Below are 20,439 nucleotides of genomic sequence, written 5' to 3'. Positions count from 1 at the left end.
CACATATACACACACACACACATATACACACACACACACATATACACACACACACACATATACACACACACACACATAGAACCCCAAAACATTATATTTTTTTGTTAGAAGAGACACTAGAGAATGAAATGGTGGGCGTTACATTTCTTTAGGTCACATGGTATTTGTGCAGGCCTTTTTTTCCCCCCCAAAAATTTTTTTTTTTTCCCTAAAAACACTTTTTTTTTTGCACACAAACACCATATAATACCCAATTATTTGTAAAAATATAAAAGATGATGTTACACCGAATAGATAGATACCAAACATATGAAGCTCCAAATTGCGTAAATGGCGGCAAACTACAGTACATAAAAATCTCGCTTTAAAAGCTTTACCAGGTTACCAGTTTAGAGTTACAGAAGAGGTCTGGAGCAAGAATTATTGCTCTCACTCTGACGTTCACGGCGATGCCTCACGTGGACGATCACCATTTACACATGCATGGGGGACTTACGTACGCATTCGTGTTTACATGTAAGCACAGGGGGAGGGGGCGCTTTATATTAAAAAAAAAAAAAAAAAAAAAAAAAATTGTGTTTTTTAGAAACACTGTCTTTTTTTTTTTGGATCAACTTTATTGCTTTCACAAGGCATAAACATCTCTTGTGAAAGCACTGACCGTGATAGGTCCCCTAAAGGGAGAGATCTGGGGTCTATTAGACCCCAAATCTCTACTTTGGGCTCCAATACAGCCAATTGGACACAGATCAACCTGACCGAGTGCTTCCCTGGTAAAGGTAAACAAAGAGCCAAAACCAGAAGTGACAAAACCCTCTGCTTGGTTTCACAGAGAAGGAACGTCATCAGTTCCTCTCTTCTTGTAGTGTCACAGTGGCATCTCTACCGGGCTTTGCTTGCTGTCCAATCGCAGAGCCCGGGTGTGATGCAATTGTGGCATTACACAGAGGAACTGACAAGGGCGGCAGCAGTGGCGTGTGTGTGTGTGGGGGGGGGGGGGGGGGGGGGTAAAGAGGGAATCACTGGCTGAAAATTTTCACACTGGGATGATGTCTGCGGGCATCATCACAGTATAATCATTTCAACCTGAGGACATCATATGGGCTGGAAGTGGTTAAAAAGGTGACCACACAATATACAACCTTTAGCTCTATAAGGAAGTTGTGTGGTGGAAAATGCCTTGTTGATGTCAGAGGAGAATGGGGCAAACTGGTTCGAGATGGTAGAAAGGCAACAGTAACTCAAATAACCACTCGTTACAACACAAGTATGCAGAATACCATCTCTGAACACACAGCACATCCAACCTTAAAGCAAATGGGCTACAGCAGCAGAAGACCACACCAGGTGACACTCCTCTCAGCTAAGAACAGGAAACTAAGGCTACAATTCACACAGGCTCACCAAAATTGGACAATAGAAGATTGGAAAAACATTGTCTGGTCTGATGAGTCTCGATTTCAGCTGCGACATTCAGATGGTGGGGTCTGAATTTGGTGTGGACAACATGAAAGCATGGATCCATCCTGCCTTGTATCAATGGCTCAGGGTGGTGTAATGGTGAGGGGGATATTTTCTTGGCACACTTTGGGTCCCTTAGTACCAACTGAGCATCATTTAAATACCACGGCCCACCTTAGTATTGTTGCTGACCGTGTCCATCCCTTTATGACTACAGTGTCCCCATCTTCTGATGTCTCCTTCCAGCAGGATAATTCTCCATGTCACAAAGCTCCAATCATCTCACCACTGGACAATGAGGTCCCTGTACTCCAATGGCTCCACCCTCACCACATCTCATCCAATAGAGAACCTCTGGGATGTGGTGGAACAGGATGTGCAGCCAACAAATCTGCAGCAACCGTGATGTCATCATGTCACTATGGAGAAAAATCGCTGGAGGAAGGTTTCCAACACCTTGTTGAATCTATGCCACGAAGAAGAAAGGCAGTTATGAAGGCAAAAGCGGGTCCAACCTGATACTAGCAAGGTGTACCTAATAAAGTGGCCGGTGAGCGTATATACCCTGTCGCTTTTGGCTGATGCAACGCCTGCTGAGTGCGACCCATTCCAGTGAACCGGGCCGCTATGCACGTGCCCCACAACCAATGCACATGGTTGAATCGTGCTAGTCGGGGGTTCAAGCAAGCAGTGAGGAGGAGATACAGCATCAAATGCTCTCAAGACAGACACACAATTACACAAATGATGCAGGAAAAAAATAAAATAAAACAACAAGGAAAATAAAATAAATAAAAAAAAAAAACACGAAAATAAATAAAAACGTATTTACATCAGCAGGTGCACATAATGCATGTGCTGCTGAGCATTTTTTTTTTGCTTTTCCCATCCTTTACCTCTACCGAATCCCATGCACAGCACAGCCTTACCATGCGTTGTAATGCGATTTTGTGCGCTGGGCTACATGAAATTGCATTAGGTCTACATTTTTATCTCAGCGCAATGCTTGGTAGTAGGAGCCGTGCCTGTGCAATGAGCAGCTCGATGCGCAAGGCGTGAACGACTTGTCAGGACAGAAATACGGGGCAGATTTTTAAAGGCGTGATTACCAAGGCTTCCTTCCTGCGCCTTGTTCTAGTACTCAGCGAGTCGCTGACCTGGAACAAACACGCAGGTCAGGAGCCGGAATCTACCGGCTGTGTAATCAGGTCAGCGACGCCGTGCCAAGATGGCCAAAGTGCGGTCACCCTCAGCAACCGGCTTTTATTCTACTGAACTGCTGGGTCAGAGATGGCTTCTGATTGGCCAGTGTAAGACGTTGCACTTTGAACATTTCACTGCTAGCAAGATGCCGGTAACTTTTATTTAATTCTGTACTAAAATACATGTTAACTAATCGCTAATATAGGCTTTTATAGATGAAAACTGAAACAATGTTTCCCCTTCCCCGCTTATCATCACCAACATGACAATTACATTTTTAAATAAAGCTTGTATTTATTAGGCTTCATTTAGACATTGGCAAGACGTTAGAGTGGTTGAGCCGCATTTTTCCACCCGCCAACTATACCTCCCTTAACCGCTTCAATACCGGCCACTTTCACCCCCTTCCTGCCAAGGCCAATTTTCAGCTTTCAGCGCTGTCACGTTGAATGACAATTGCGCGGTCATGCAACACTGTACCCATATGACTTTTTCCCCCACAAATAGAGCTTTTTTTTGGTGGTATTTAATCACTTCTGGGTTTTATATTTTTTGTTATAAAAAAAAAAAAAAAGGTTTTGCGTTTCGGTCATAAAATTTAGTAAAATCGGTAATGTTTCTCCTTCACTGATGAGGTGGCAATGAATGATGAACGGCATTGACAAGCAGGCACCAATGGGCATATATTGGCATCACTTCTTGAGCATTGTATAAAAAGGCCGTTTGATCCTGTCTTCTCTGATCCTCCCCTCCCAATGTCCCCCAAACCATCTCCTGATAGCGCAGAGCCCAAGGAGGAACTCTGCACATGCTCAGTTTGGTGTGTATTGCTAGAGAGTTTTTGTTTTTTGGGGCGGGTGCATGTGATCAGCACAGGGCCGATCAGCACAGGGCCAATCAGCACCGTCCAGACAGATCTTCAGGGATCATGCGGCCTCATAGGACAGTCAGGGAAGAATGAAAACTCCTCCTACAAGCTGTAACCAGACACTGATAGAAGTCACAAGACTGCTATATACTGTTGATGAGAAGAAGAGGTATTTAGCAGTTTATATTTATTAAAATAATTGCATTTCCATGTTCTGTGTACTGTGGGAGACCAGATATAGTGAATGCAGGCTCCTGGGTTTAGTAACACTTTCAAGCTGAAATAAAAGATTTCCCCTTCCCTGCAGACCACCAACATGCCAATTACATTTTTAAATAAAGCTTGTTTTTTTTTTTTAGGCGTCATTCATGTGAATGAGGGAGGCGGCAAAAATGCATGGTTGAGCCGCATTTTTGCTACCCGCAAAATGCCCTCCCCCACCCTTAAGTGGCACCAGGCAGCCGGCAAGGGTATTTACATGCCTCGGTGGCGACGCTGCACACCTGCAGCAAAGTTTACTGGACATGGAACACCACACTCAAGCAAATAGGAGAGCACAACAAACACCACGCATTGCACACAGTTGTAGCACATTTGTTGGCAAAAACTGGGTTAAAACTGGCAGTAAGGAGGCATTACATTGGCTCTGAAGCGCAATCCGAACGCAGTTAGCTTCAGAGGACAGGGAGATTTGGACGCATGTCTAGATCTACTGTTACATAACTCATTTTTGACCCAGGGAGGTCATCACCGGGTCTCTATGCTTCTCTATACAAAGCAGGCAGATCATGGCTGGTGGGAGGGGCCACATAGGTTGTGGAAAACATGATAACACCCAGCATCAGTACACCTCTCAAGAGCCCTCAGTCTTGATGGAAGCAGTGGTTGGGCTGTTGGGAGGAGTGCATGTAGACAGAAAGTGCATGCAAAGGGGCTGCAGGAGATCAGCAGCACTGAGATGTAACAAAGGGCTTACAATAGTAAAAAAAACGGATGTAATCTGAAAAAAACCTGCAACTGTTTACGATACAAATTTTTTATTAATTTCAAATTTACATTTACTTTCAAAAGGGAAAAAATAAATAAATAAAACACTCCACGGCTCCAGGAACTAATTTTGTGCTGCAGCGAATCAGAGACCTTTATAGAGCGTACTTATTACCACTTCGTCTCTCTTAGGTCTACACAGGTGCATGCTCCCGGCAAGTGCCGTCATCCTTATTTGTTTCACGGTTAGTAGGGAGTCAATGATCTGTAACATGCTAAAGCAGTAGTTATGCCCTCACTGGCTGCATGCTTGTCTCAGATCAGTGAGGCAGTGACTACTATTCTAAGGGGATAATCCTAAAACAGGACTGGGATGGACGCTCCCACCGCTGTACCCCGACAGTCCATTTAAAGATGATATTTTTTTTAGAAGAGCGTGCAGTTATGCTTCTTGTACAGACAGACATCAACCTTTTCAATGATCGCCGGTGGGGAACTGCAAGACCCAGCATGACCTGCAAACCTCCAACGGTAATTACAAATGCGGAACTACATGACACAGCATGCCCCAGCAGCCACCAGTAACCCCACTAACAGCTGCTAGGAAACTAAGACCCAGCATGACCTGCCAGGCTCCGCCAGTAACAGGCGGGCAACTACAAGATCCAGCAAGGCCTGCAGGCTCTGCAAGTAACAGCCAGGCAACTACAAGAGCCAGCAAGGCCTGCCAGGCTCCGCCAGTAACAGGCGGGCAACTACAAGATCCAGCAAGGCCTGCCAGGCTCTGCAAGTAACAGCCGGGCAACTACAAGAGCCAGCAAGGCCTGCCAGGATTCGCAAGTAACAGCTGCAAAGGAGCTACAAGACCAAGCATGACCTGCCAGTCTCCAACAGTAATAGCTGGGTGACTACAAGACCCAGCATGACCTGCTAGCCTCTATCAGTAACAGGTCATGCTGGGTCTTTTAGTTTCCAAGCTGTTATTGGTGGAGGCTGCCAGGTCATGCTGGGTCTTGTAGTGGCCCAGCTATTACTGTTGGAGGCTGACAGGTCATGCTGGGTCTTGTAGTTGCCAAGCTGTCAACCTCCAACAGTAATAGCTGGGAGACAAGACCCAGCATGACCTGGCAGCCTACAGCAGTAACAGCTGCAAAAGAACTACAAGACCCAGCATGACCTGCCAGCCTCCACCAGTAACAGCCGGGCAACTACAAGACTCAGCAAGGCCTGCCAGCCTCCAACAGTAAACAGGTGCAAAGGAACTACAAGACCCAACACGACCTACCAGTAACAGCCGGGCAACTACAACACCCAGCATGACTTGACAGCCTCCACTAGTGACAGCTGCCAGGGAACTACAAGACCCAGCATGACCTGCTAGCCACCACCAGTAACAGCTGTTAGGGAACTAAAAGACCCAGCATGACCCGCCAGCCTTCACCTGGGGGCAGCAGCTGGGCAGCTTCCATGGCAGAACACCTTCTGAAACAAAATGCCATCTGCCAGGCTGTCAATTGAATCCAACAACTTCAAACCTTTCAATGTCCCATCCCCAGCTGCTGTTCTGCCCCCTTAGCTCCAATACATTACAAGTCACTGACCTGGAACAAGCATACAGATCAGAGAAGTCAGAAGGCCCAATCTGTGTACTTGTTCTGGCTCAGCATGAAATCCAGACGGTTTATGTCTTCAGAAGGGGAGAACAGCAATATCGAAAAACTGAAAGTAGCAAGAAAAATCACAAGGCCAAATCCCAGGAGTGTGAGGAGAGCGGCGCGCGCACGCACACAGTGTCAGGTCCATTTCTATAGAGGACAAGAAAACATCCAGCATGTTCCTGGGGCCAACACTCCCTTCATCAGGGCTGAAAAACAAAATGACAAACATCTGCACATGCCGAGCCTCCTCCTCGATCAGAAGAAAGAACCTTATACTGACCATACAGAATTAGAAGCAGATTGTATAAGCGATATCAAACCCAAAAACCTATTATATTGCAGCTTACCAATCATTAGGTGTGGTGGCTGCATTCATTTTCTTTGGCTTTGTCAACTGGCCAGAAACACACCTCCTGTATTAGTGAGACACGACTCTGGAGAAATGAGCATAGGAGGCACAACAGACAACAGCATTGCCAGTCTGGGGTGGGAGGGTAGTGTTAAATGTATTAGCAGATTTAGATACACTAACAAACTCAAGCTCTAATATATATATATATATATATATATATATATATATATATATATATATATATATATATATATATAATCTCTATCACAAATGCTGATCACTGCCAATGTTAAATGGTTTGCCTCATTCATGCAAACTGATACATTCTGCTGGAGAGCTTGATCTTTTGAAAAATTCAACAGACTTGCTGTCTAAATCTCCAGATGAAAAACAGAGGAAAGAAAGCCTGAAAAATGAAAACAAATGCAGTCATCACATCTAAGGATTGTTAAGCTGCAATATAATAAAATGTTTGCTTTTGGAGTTTAATACGGCTTTAGGATATCATGCATGGCTCTGACACTTTTATATCATTCACAGCACATCCTATTAAAAGGAAACTCCACTTTCAGTTTTTAAAAGTCACATAACATATAACACCCAACTGGCGTCGGTCTTAGAAGGGATCTCCCTGAATTTACACAATTTATGTAACGTAACAGCAATGATACATGATAGCACAGCGCTTTGCCTAATTAAAAGGGGAACTCCAGGCACTTTTTCCAATTTGAAATCAAGTGGGAAGGGGATTGGGGAGAACCATACACATCGAGATTTCTCTTGTTCAGTTCTGCAAGCCAAACAGCTGAACAGCTACAACATGCAGAACCGTGGAGCAGGGAGGAGCTGGATCAAAGCTGCACATACACCAGTAGAATTTTGTTCAAAACTTTTCATTTTAAAGCAGATCCTTACTGTATCTGAGCACCGCAAACCAAAAACTATTTCATTAATTTTTTAATATTTAAAGCGAACTCGCCCATCCCTCCATGTCTCCGTGCTTTATTTTGTTGAGAAATCACTTTGAAAAGCAACCCTCTAGCATTTCTGGCCGTGTCCATCTTGAGTAAGGGCAGATGATTCATGTAGCAGTTGCTTCCTGGAATCCATCTGCCCTCAACTCAGGCATGCACACAAGAGTGTGCTTAGCTGAGAAAACCCCTCCTAATCTCCTCCAGACTCCTGGAATGTATGTCATCATTTAAAGAAGCCAGGAAGTAACTGAAGAAACGTATAAAAAAAAAAAAAAAGTTTAAAACAAGTAAAGGATATACTTTCCTATCCATTTAAAGAGTTCTAAACCCAGGACCCTGCATTCACTATATCTGGTCTCCCGCAGTACACAGAACATGAAATGCAATTATTTTAGTAAAAATAAACTGCTAAATACCTTTTTTCCTCAGCAGTATATAGCAGTCTTGTGACTTCTATCAGTGTCTGTTTAAAGTGGTTGTATAGTCATTTTGGGGACTTTTACCTACAGGAAAGCCTATAATAAGGCTTACCTGTAGGTAAAAAAAATATCTCCTAAATGTGTACGTTTTAGGAGATATTCCCCTCGCAATGCGCCGCTGAATGCAGCAGCTCATGCGCACAGGGGATTCTCGGTTGGAAGCCCGGCAGACGCCGGACCCTGCTGGGAAGAAATCTCCCACGCGCATGCGAGTGAGTGGCCGGAGCCGCGATTCCCCGGAAGAAACGCCGAAAAAAAATGTCAGCTCCCTCGGCGTGGATCGGGCCAGATGTCGGGGCCTCGTTCTAAGGTAAGTATTTCATAATGAGCTAGTATGCGGTGCATACTAGCTCATTATGCCTTTTCCTTTGCAGGTCAGGAAGAAAGAAAAAAACTTCCGCGGCTATACAACCGCTTTGAAGCTTGTAGGAGGAGCTTTCATTTTCCTCTGATTGTCCTATGAGAGTGATGACAAACTTTGGCATCCCAGATGTTTTGGAACTACATTTCCCATGATGCTCATGCACTCTACAGTGCAGTAGATGGGAAATGTAGTTCCAAAACATCTAGGGTGCCAAGGTTTGCCATTACTGTCCTATGAGGATGCAGGACCTCTGTCTGGACAGTGCTGATTGGGAGGGTGCATGTGATCAGCACAGGGCCAAGGAAGGAAAAAAAAAAAAAAAAACTCTCTAGCAATAAACACTAAACTGAGTATGTGCAGAGTGACTCCAAAGGCTCTGTACTATCATGAGATGTATTGGGGACAGTGGAAGAAGCGGAGGACCAGAGAAGACAGGTTCCAACAGCCTTTTTACACAATGTGGAGGATGAACCCCTTGGGCTCCACAGTGAGTATAACAAGCATACTTTACCTCATATGCAGACTGATCTTACTGTTGTGGGTTTGGTAACACTTTAGTAATGATATCAGGACTAAAAATAAATCAATGTTGATTGGAAGAGTGAAGTTCCACTTAGGCCGGGTTCACACCACAGCGATGCGGGAACGCCGCGAATCCGCGGCGTTTTCCAGCATCGCACACCTCCCGCCGGCAGTTCACACTGCCCTATGCGGACGGCTGGGAGTGTCAATGATATGTTAATGACACCCCCAGATCCGTCCGCATATCGCAGTGCGATCTGCCGACTCACACAGGAATCGGATCGCATGGTGTGAACACCCATGCGATCCGATTCTGTTGCGGACCAAAAAAAGGGTCCCGTGCGAGTTTGCTGCGGGAGCGATGCGAATTCAGCCATACTATCTGTATGGCTGAACTCGCATCGCTACGGAGATCGGATGTGATTTGCACTGCGGGTGCGAATCACATCCGGATCTCCCCCCCGCAGCAGTGTGAACCCAGCCTAAAAGAATATTCAATCAATTTTTTAATATCGTTAGTGGGGTCAAAATTGACGCTCGTTTTCAATTACAGCGATGAGAAATTTTGAAGGAGCAGGAATGGACTTTTATCTCTAACAAAATTTCTAACAGTGAATTCAGTTTTCTTTCAGGAATGTCCATTCATTCCTAAATCGAATGTTAAAAGCAAACGGAAATTTGGAAGTACATTCGGATGACATTCACCACGTCATTGAACGTACTGAGAATATGTTTCAGGAATGTTGGTTCAAAAATCTATTAGTGTACAGCCAGCTTAACAAAGCAGAGTTACCCAAGACAGGGTCATTCTATAAATGGGCGAGATAATGGGTCAAATAAAAGCGCGCATGCAGAGCCGGTTGCAGGAGCAGTGCATTACACCACCATGATGCAGGTCTGCTCTTTCCTTCCCAGCATCCTCATCTCAGACACAACCCACAGCTACAAGACATTGAGATGGAAGATCCCCTTCTATCCTGCACTGACACACCCCCCCAACACTGATTGGTCACTGGCCACCAAGCCTGTAACCCTGCAGACTCCGCCCCCTTGACTCCAGAGGATAGAAGGTCCTTAGCCGTCTCTGTGATGATATCATAGGATCAAATGATGGAAGACTGCACAATGCAAGGACAAGGCCATTACAAATAAAAAAACTGAATAGGGACGCTGCACAGGGGGAGAGGGAGGCTTTAGGGGAATTTTAGGTGCTGACTGGAGTTCACCTTTAAGGCAGGAAAGACCTTAGTAATGGACTGTACCTGGTAGACGTTCCTTTCCGCACATCACATATGCTGCACTTGAAGGCTTCTGCGCTGTTCTTAAAAGTGCATACGCTACAATCCCAATATCCTTCATCGGCTGAAGGCTTAGCTTGCCTTTTTGGCCTGAAATAAATAAATATAATAGAAATCATTAAATATAAAATGGCACTATGCCTAAACAAAGGGGCCATACACAGAAATTAAGATATTTATACAATTGTATTTTTGTGTATACAGTGGACTTCCTGACTTATGGGATCCCCATAGAGCACACGTGTCAAACACAAGGCCCGCGGGCCGAATGCCATCTGCCAGGCTATTTCATGTGGCCCTCGCACCTCTCCTGCAGCTCCCCCTTCATCTTCGCTTCCACCCTGTGTCAATAGTTGGCAGCAGAAAGGACAGTTCTCCTCCAACAGATCATGCGCCTTTCTGTGCAGCCACTGCACCCCCTTTCGTCTCTGCCTCCCCTGGCCTCAGCATTCAGCAGACTGCTAGCTGACTCCAGCCCTCCTCTGGTCCTCCTCCAGAACTTGCACTTTCTGCTTTCCAGCTTCGCTCCCGAGCTGCAGAGAGATTTGGCTCTGAGCCTGTCTCAGCAGCTGGCAGCAAAGAGGAATAGAACTCCTACAGATCCTGCACCTTTCTGTGCAGCTGCAGCGCCCCTCTTCTCCACAGCCACTGGTCTCCACATTCTGCCGACTCCAGCGCTCCTCTAGGCCCTGCATTGCTTCCCAGCTCAGATGGAACACCATGGCAGGACCATGTTCTATCCAAGCAGTCTCCAATAAAGTTTTTTGTGGATGATACCAGAGATGTGCGACCCTCATTTTTAGACTTGCATCACCTGCTACAGAAGTGTGAGTGGGCTCCATGCCAGTCTGCACTTGCCTTGTGCAGCTTAAATCAGAGCTCTGCTTGTCTGCCTCCTCCTTCCCCTCCGTTGCCACATTTGGCACCTTTGGGGGGGGGGGGAAGAGTACCTGCTCCAACTTCCGGTTGACTTCATCACTGTGAAGTCAGCCAGAAGTTAGACATGAACAAGGCTCCACCCGAAACGCGTTAGCGTCTTACTGCCGTTTCCTGCCATGTAAACAAAGAATTTTTGCAATGGATGCCGGCCTTATTGTATTGGAGGATACGTATCACTCCTTCCTGCCTTCAACATAAAATGGCGCTAACATAGAACAGGAAATCTCATTACAATTTCTAGAGAGGAAAGTTTATATTTAAAGGAGACGTGCCTTATAAAAACAAAGTCTATCCCATCCCCCCTCCCTTTACCTTCATCTGAAGGCCGCAATTTTGACATTTATTTACATTCAGCAGTGCAAGTCATAGTCCCTGCCACGCGTGCGCATTACACTTAAATTGGGGTTCCATTTACCCCACTGTAGCACAACATCAGGCTTCAGTTGTAGGACATTTGTGTGGTGCATTGGGATGTACCTTGGATTAAGGCAGGGCACTGAAATCAATGGACTTCCATTGCACCACAACATTCCAAAAATCAGACATGTCCCAACATGTATGCGTCCATGCACCATGGTGCCCTACAATGCATGTGCCTTAGTGCATTGGGGTGATATTAAAATGAATGGCACCAAAGTGTATTAACACATGTAATGCATGTTGCTCCAATGCATGCATACAAATCAATCCTGACACCAATGACGGGGCATTGTTCCCCCCCCCCCCCCCCACCGGCACCAACGAGGGACTATTCCCCCCCTCACCGACGACGAGGGACTATCCCCCCCCCCACCGACGACGAGGGACTATTCCCCTCACCGACAACGAGGGACTATTCCCCTCACCGGCACCGACAACGAGGGACTATTCCCCTCACCGGCACCGACAACGAGGGACTATTCCCCTCACCGGCACCGACAACGAGGGACTATTCCCCTCACCGGCACCGACAACGAGGGACTATTCCCCTCACCGGCACCGACAACGAGGGACTATTCCCCTCACCGGCACCGACAACGAGGGGCTATTCCCCTCACCGGCACCGACAACGAGGGGCTATTCCCCTCACCGGCACCGACAACGAGGGGCTATTCCCCTCACCGGCACCGACAACGAGGGGCTATTCCCCTCACCGGCACCGACAACGAGGGGCTATTCCCCTCACCGGCACCGACAACGAGGGGCTATTCCCCTCACCGGCACCGACAACGAGGGGCTATTCCCCTCACCGGCACCGACAACGAGGGGCTATTCCCCTCACCGGCACCGACAACGAGGGGCTATTCCCCTCACCGGCACCGACAACGAGGGGCTATTCCCCTCACCGGCACCGACAACGAGGGGCTATTCCCCTCACCGGCACCGACAACGAGGGGCTATTCCCCTCACCGGCACCGACAACGAGGGGCTATTCCCCTCACCGGCACCGACAACGAGGGGCTATTCCCCTCACCGGCACCGACAACGAGGGGCTATTCCCCTCACCGGCACCGACAACGAGGGGCTATTCCCCTTACCGACACCGACAACGAGGGGCTATTCCCCTTACCGACACCAATGATGAGGGACTATTCCCCCCCCCCCCCCCCAAGAAACCAATAATGGGGACTATTCCCCCCACTGGCACCAATAATGGGGACTATTCCTCCCACTACCACCAATGATGAGGGACTATTCCTCCTTCTACTGGCACTATGACATTTTTATCACGCCCACTCATGCTGGGGCATTATACAATCAGATTGTACAATCTCTATACAAGTTCTACTGATTTACCAATGCTATGTCATAACGGGACCAGCCTACACAATTCAGTTTATATCCAGTCAAGCATTCCCTTGCACTACATGGTTGATAGCAGCCCTGAAGGAGATTGTAAAGTGTATGGCCAGCTTAACATTTTTTACAAACCGCATGCCTGTTCCCCATCAACGACTCAGAAGAATGGCAGGCCCAGAGCCGGCAATGGCGGCTCCCGTATTTCCTACACGACGGGCTTCACTTTAAGAGCGTTCCGCGTTCCACTGACTCATGCATTCCGGAGTGCAGACACGTCCCTTCATCAAACAACAGCATACACAAACCAAACTCAAATGCCTTCCAAATACCACGCTGCTTTATGTACACAGCGTTTAATTACACCCGTGTGCAAATACATACAATGCTGGCAATAAAGGATAACTTCGCATTCACAACCGACTTCCTGTCTCGTCTTCCCATACAGCCAACTGACATTTTTTCTTTTTTAATAAAAGATAAGAAATGAGGCAGCCAGTCGTGTTTGTTAATCTGAGCCCCCCATGTAATATCGCTTTACTACCCGTTGATCCCGCTATCAGAGCTGATCCTTTTCCACAAACAGGGTGACAACTTTGTTCATTCTGCTGTGAAATCACCTAGTTGTCACCCTGTCAGAAGGGTAGCCTACTGAAGCTGACGATTTGGGCTCATTCACACTAGCATTTGGGGAGGGCATTAAAACCCTGCGATCTGGCCCCCAGCCCCCACCCGCTCCCTGCTTTAGCTGGGGATAGACACAAGCTGGGGCCACAATTCTTTCCTTTGTGGCAGGAATTATACCCGTCGCTTTTGGCGAGCCTCGCTGCTTGCAATCTATTTAACCGCTTGATGATCAGCCACCATCATTATACTGCGGCAGGTTGGCACGGCTGCGCAAATTGTTGTACCTGTATGTCGTCCGCTTTAAAAACAATAGCAGGTGCGGCGTTGGCGGCCGCAAAGTCCTCAGCCACCCGCGATCGCTTCACAGAGAGCCAGAACAGGGATCTGTCAATGTAAACAAAACAGATCCTCGTTCTGACAGGGGAGTAGAGAGAGATCGTCTGTTCCTAGTGATCAGGAACAGCGATCTCTATCTACTCCCTGTCAGTACACTACCCCCCCAGTTAGAAACACCTCCCTAGGGAACACTTAACCCCTTGATCGCCCTCTAGTGTTAATCCCTTCCCTGCCAGTGACATGTACTCAGCGGCTATTTTTAGCTCTGATCGCTGTACCCCACCCCTTCCCTTCAAGGGTTAAACAATCATTTTACCAGTAAAAAATTTTTTTTATTATTCTCCCTCCCCCAGCAGTCGGCGCGATTCTATTCTCCCTTCAGCTTGTTGGCGGTCCCTCTGTGTTCTCGTGTACAATGCAGGGCTAGTTGGCCCGGCATTGTACATAATGATGTCAGTATGCCTGTGCCGTGGGAGCACCTTGGAGAAGAGGCGGCGGGAGCCCATCACATACCATGGGGAGAGCCTGCGGGAGTTTGGGGGGGGGGGGAATCAGGTGATCAGTGCTACAGGTAAAGTCAGCATTTAACCCTTGCAGTGTCAGGGGGAGCCCCACTGCAAAAGGAGTGGATTTTTCTTTTCCCGGGAAGTCAGCTTTAAAGTGGTTGTAAACCTCAGACATGAAATATGAACACAGCATATCCCTCTATAGTGTGTACTTGTCTCAATCCAGAACACTAAGGGGTTGATGTTCTAAAACTGGAGAGTGCAAAATCTGGGGCAGCTGTGCATGGTAGCCAATCAGCTTCTAACTTCAGCTTGTTCAATGAAGCTTTTCAAATAATCCTGGAAGCGGATTGGTTACTATGCAGAGCCACACCAGATTTTGCACTTTCAAGTTTTAGTAAACCAATCCTCTAAGTGTAATTTCTGTCTGCTGCCTCCTCTGTCCGATATTAGCGTGAATCGCTTCTGACAAGTTATCCCGACACCAAGATAACAAAAAGGTGACAGGGGAGGGACCTACAGCTGATTGGCAGCCTCAGCTCTGTTCCTGTATGAAGGGGTGGGGGTGTGTCTCTTCCCTCCAATCAGCTCTCAGAGCTCTTCTCACTGATGTGACTTCAGCTCTCCACCCCCTGCTTTTCAGAGCTGAGAGATCCTCTGTAAATTCTGCACTTTGAATGGATGTAGAGAGAAGAAGACAGCAGATAAACAGGTTCAACTTATGTGGGAGAATTTATTTCATCTCCTGAGGCCAGTCACTTCACTGGGTATATGTAAGGGTTTACAACCACTTTAAAGGTCTATTGGAGCCAAGCATGATGGCCAGGTAACTGCCATTTCCAGAAGGAATGGTCAGCGAGGGCAGCCCCCATAATTCCCTCATTCTAGGACCTGGAACAAGAACACAAATAGAATTCTGACATGTTTACAGCATGCTAGTTACAGGTCTGTGACTCACATAAGTACTGATACCAAACAGCCAGGAAACAAGTTTTTTTTCTTTTTTTTTTTTTTTTTTTTTTTAAAGGAACCCATCGAGTGCAGCCCCTTCTCTAATTGCAGGGTCAAAGCTAACACAAGACACCAGCAATGATATATATGAATGTCAAATATATAAAAAAAGGAAAAAAAAAAAAAAAAAACAATCAGGAACTTATACTGAAAGAAAACAGTTTCCGATCTCCCAGAAATGCTAGTTGCCTGGCTCACTAATGCACAACCAGTTGTCAGACATGGATCCTGATCAGCCAAATTGTTCTGGATCAGTGATGTGTTGATACCAGAGGGACCGAACAGGGAAGAAACCGGCATTGCAGAGGAATGGCACAACACAGACTATCCCAACATTGCGACCACACACTATACAATCTGATTGTACAATCTTCTATAGAAAACTTTGTAGTATGAGAGTCTGCCATACTGACTGAATAGATTAGGTAGGTCCTTAGATGACAAAACTGACTGTATGGATATATTGTAAAATGTATGGTAACCTTACAGAGGAGCGCCAGACTTTTAATACAAGGACATTTACCTGTCCAGGGATCCTCTGCTGTCCTCACACAAGCCGATTCTTCTATCGGCTTCGGGCGCAGGCATCTGTAGTGAGAAACAGGAAGTGAAGCCTTGCAGCTTCACAGCCCGTTTCCTACTGCGCATGCACGAGTCACGCTGCGCCATGTGAATGGTCCCGTAGTCTTTCAGGACCTGTGATGTGTCCCAGAAGACTGCGGGGGAAGGAGGGGGGCTCAAAACCAGGTACCAGCTCCCCCCCCAAAAAAAAATTGCCAGATGTGGCAGTGGAGGGTGCAAACAAGTGGAGCTTCCCTTTTTGGGCGACCTCTGCTAGCCCATACATGCTTTATTTACAAACAGTGAATCAAACGAAAAAAATAAATAAAAATTATCCGATTCCCCCATCCACACACTATATGGACAGGGGAATTTATTGTATTCTGACAGCGGGGAGACTTCCCTGAAGCCAGAATTCACCGATCAGTGCTGCCAGCTTTAGCCGGCACCACTGATTGATCAGAAAAACCCAACAGGCTGGTTGTACAGAAGTCAATAGGTAGATCGACTTCTGTACAACCAGCCTGCTCATACATGGATCGAAATTTGACAGGTCCCTTCTGAACTGACCAAATTTTGAACCAGGTATGGCCACCTTAAGGCTCACATAAATTTTACAATCTGATCACACAATCTTTATACAATCAACTTTGGATTTACCAAAACTATGTAAACCTAATCTATCCAGTCAGTCTGGCAGGCACGTGTACTACTAAGTTATTGGCAGAGCTACAGGAAATCGTACAATCAGATTGTAACATATAAGGTTAAGCTTGATACACACCAATAGTGTTTTTCTTTTTTCAACTTAAAAAAAACCTGACAGCTCTGTTCGGAGCCGCTGTACTAACGATCCAATGTTAGTACAGTGACCTCCCCTGCTTTTCTACTGTCTCTTGACAGTAGATACAGAACAGAACACTCCGCTCAGCTCTCTCAGCCAATCAGAAGCCAGTCAGCTGCTGGTTTTCCAGCATGCTCGTCTGACAGAAGCCAGCCAAACGTCGACCGGTTTCTCCTGAACTGGCCGATGTCGCCTGACATTCAGCCGGTGCGTAATAGGCTTTATCCCAGGGATATGCAATTAGCGGACCTCCAGCTGTTGCAGAACTACAAGTCCCATGAGGCATAGCAAGACTGACAGCCACAAGCATGACACCCAGAGGCATGATGGGACTTGTAGTTTTGCAACAGCTGGAGGTCCCTTAATTGCATTTAGCCTAAAGGGGGACCTACACTATAAAATCTGATTGTACAATCTCCGTTAGATCTACCAATCAGCTATGTAGTGTAACGGTCCATCTGATTGGATACATGTTGAATGGTGTGTCCGCCTCTATTGTGGTTTCGGTAATTCTAAGCCCTTGTACACACGGTCGGAGAATCCTTCGGAATGTGTCCTATCGGACCGTGTCGTCGGATAATCCGACTGTGTGTGGTATGCATCGGGCTGATTCCGTCGGAATATCCGTCGGACCCAATTTTCCAACATGTTGGAAATATTTCCCGACCAACTGGGCCGATCGGACCTAATCCGATCATGTGTAGAGAATTTTGATCGGACCAAGTGCCACGCATGCTCAGATCAAATTCCTACATCAAAGCTATTGGCTACTAGCCTGAACGTAGTCCCATCATAACGAAATTACGTCATCACGGTCTGAAAGATCGGATTTTTCGCCAACTTTGTCCGACCGTGTGTATGCAACAATTTCGGACAAGATCCGACGGGCAAAATCCGACGGATTTGGTTGTCGAAATCTCCGACCGTGTGTACAGGGGCTAAGGGTAGACACACACATTACAATACAAAATTAAATTTACTATGTATTAAGGGGATACACCTATACCAGTCAGTCAATTCCTAGTCAATCAGATAGACCCTTTGTACTACTGATGGTAGAACAATCAGGTTGTCAAGTTTATAGTTAGCTTAAAGGACATTGTACATCCAGACTGTAGAATGTATGGTTAGCCTAGAGCAGTGATGGCAAACCTTGGCACCCCAGATGTTTTGGAACCACACTTCCCACGATGCTCATGTACTCTGCATTGTAGTGGAGCATCATGGGAAATGTAGTTCCAAAACATCTGGGGTGCCAAGGTTCACCATCACTGGTTAAGAAGAGCTTGTACAACCAAATTGTATAGCAAGCTTAAAGGATATTGTACAACCAGATAGTATAATGTATGATTAGCCTAATGGATATTGTGCAACCAGACTGTATAGTGAATGGTTAGATTTAAGGATATTGTACAACCAGATGGTATAGCAAGCTTAAAGGATATTGTACAATCAGACTGTATAGAGTATGGTTAGCCTAGAGGATACTGTACAACCATTGTATAGCAAGCTTAAAGGATATTGTAGACCAGATTGTATAATGTGCCTAATAGATATTGTACAACCAGACTGTATAGTGTATGGGAATCTTCATATTATTGCAGAGACCACAAAACAATTGCCAACCCGCAAACGTTTCTAAACATCAAACGCCTGGCTTCCTGGGCATTCTCACATTCGCCAATGCCACCCACCGACTTTCCCACAGACTAACTTTTTCAATTTTCTCGCTCCCTCCTCATTGAACCCAACAAGAAAATGCCCGAGCGAACGCACGGTGCAGCCTGTCAATTTGGCGACTGCAGGGGGCACTAGGCAGCAACGGTACCTCCGATTAAATTTGCTGCCCTTCAAATTAACCTTACGTGACCACGGGGAGCATCACACACACACACACACACACACACACACACACACACACACACACACACACACAAAAAAAAGCCTCCGGCCCGGGAGGAGTTAAAGAGCACGGAACGTCAAAAAGGAGACGAGCAAAGAAAAAAAAAAAAAAAAACAGGAAAAACGGTCGTCCACAGCGCCTGATGCCAGGCGAACGTCTCTGCCCTCACCTCCCACCGCTCTCCTGCCAGTGCCCTAATTGTCAGTGGAGACCGCCGTCGCAAAAGAAGGACGGATCGACCCCCCATTTTCCCATCCCGACGAGGTTAACCCTTTCCTGTCTTAGAACCCCCCCTTCCTTTTCCAAGGTGAGATCAGGAAGGGGTTAATGAGAAAAAAAAAAAAAAAACACACAACACACCCCACTGTGAAAATAACACAAAAGACAAAAGCAGCCATGGCGAGTCTTTCCATAGAAGACATTCCAACCACCCACCGCCACCGTCTACCGATCCCTTGCAGCACCCCCACCCCCCGCCTACCCCCCACCTTGCTTACCTAGCAATAAAAGAAATAATGGGGGGGGGGGGCACTAGGATCATTTATTTGGATTTTATTCGGGGCAGTGGAGGCGTTGCGCTCTCCTCTCCACCCTGCTCCTCGCCTTTTTCTCCTCTCCTGGTAAATATTCTCTTTGTCTGAGGCTCAGTGCAGGGAGTGTGTTGTGTGTCTGAAAGGCTCAGCCGCCATAGCACAGCAATGCCCTGGCGCACTTCCCCTCGCCTCCCTATAGATCATATACATTAGGAGACGCTCGGCAGGCGGTCGCCGCGCAATGACAGCCCCCCCCCCACCCCCCACTGCCTATCCCCGGATCGGGCTTGGTCTACCCCCATTGTCTGTGATTGGGGTCTAATTTAAAGGGACTGTTGCAAAGAAGAAGAAGGGGGTATTGGCATGCATGGTGCAGGGGGGGTATTGGCATGCATGGTGCAAGCGCATGCAGGGGGGGGTGCATCTGGCTGCACAGGGCAAAGATCACATGCATTGCATTTACAGGGGCCCTTTAAATTGGGGGGGGGGGGCATGATGTCTCCAAGTAAGACATAAACAAGACATACACAGGGAGGGGGCTGATTCTGCAAGGGCATTGGCAAAACAAGCAAAGAGGGAGGGGGGTTTAAAATGTTAAATGTCCATCTGGTTGCATATAAATAAATATTCCCCCCTCCCTCCACCACCCATCCCCCCCTCTGCACTGTACCTGGTCGGGCTCTTCTTGTCGCCCATAATCATGAATGTAAAATCCACGCCTGGTGCACCCTCCCCCCTTTTCCTGGTGATGTGCAAAGGGGGACCCCCCCCAAAACACCTAGAGAGACCGGGGGGAGGCGGAGAGGGGGGGCGGCCCGCTGGCGGCGGACTGCGGTTTGCCGGTGGATGGACGGAGCCCGGGGAGGGGGGTTGGGAAGAAGAAGGGGAGGGGGGGTGAAGTCCGGGATCAGCCGTGCTCTCTCCTCCGCCGATCCGCTGCCAGACTGCACACAACCAGTCACTCGGGGACGGAAGGAAGGGCGGGGACACGGCCGACGTGACGTCACGGGGAGCGGGCAGCCAATGGCGGAGCGAAGGGGCTTTAAAAGTCCAGCGCTGGGGCAAGTGGGGAAGGTGACATGAGCGGGGCTGGAGGGGTCAGGGTTGCTGGGGATTGGGGAGGTGCATGGGATCAAGAGTGGGCATGGACCAAAGGAGCATTCATGGGCTCAAGAGGGTATATGGGCTAAAGGCTGATGCAAGGGCTCAGGGGAGTGTATGGACTAGAGGGGGGTGC

At 47.3% G+C, this 20,439-nt stretch overlaps 1 protein-coding gene across 1 annotated transcript in view; it reads right to left on the bottom strand.

The window, feature by feature from the left end:
- RYBP (RING1 and YY1 binding protein) overlaps positions 1-20,210 on the bottom strand; it is a 118,310-nt gene extending 98,100 nt beyond the window's left edge. The window contains exons 1-2 of the mRNA XM_077451832.1: positions 19,873-20,210; positions 10,131-10,256 (exon numbers count right to left, since the gene is read on the bottom strand). Coding sequence (XP_077307958.1) covers positions 10,131-10,256; positions 19,873-19,904 — 158 coding nt within the window. The 5' untranslated portion in view covers positions 19,905-20,210. The remainder of the gene's footprint in view (positions 1-10,130; positions 10,257-19,872) is intronic.
- Between the last annotated feature and the right edge of the window lie 229 nt (positions 20,211-20,439).

Source organism: Lithobates pipiens, unplaced genomic scaffold (genome assembly GCF_037356315.1).
Source record: "Lithobates pipiens isolate NorthernLeopardFrog02 unplaced genomic scaffold, aLitPip1_a1.2 Scaffold_23, whole genome shotgun sequence".
NCBI classification, from domain to species: domain Eukaryota; kingdom Metazoa; phylum Chordata; class Amphibia; order Anura; family Ranidae; genus Lithobates; species Lithobates pipiens.
Note: the sequence above shows the minus strand (reverse complement) of the source record. Positions and strands in the feature narration are given on the sequence as shown.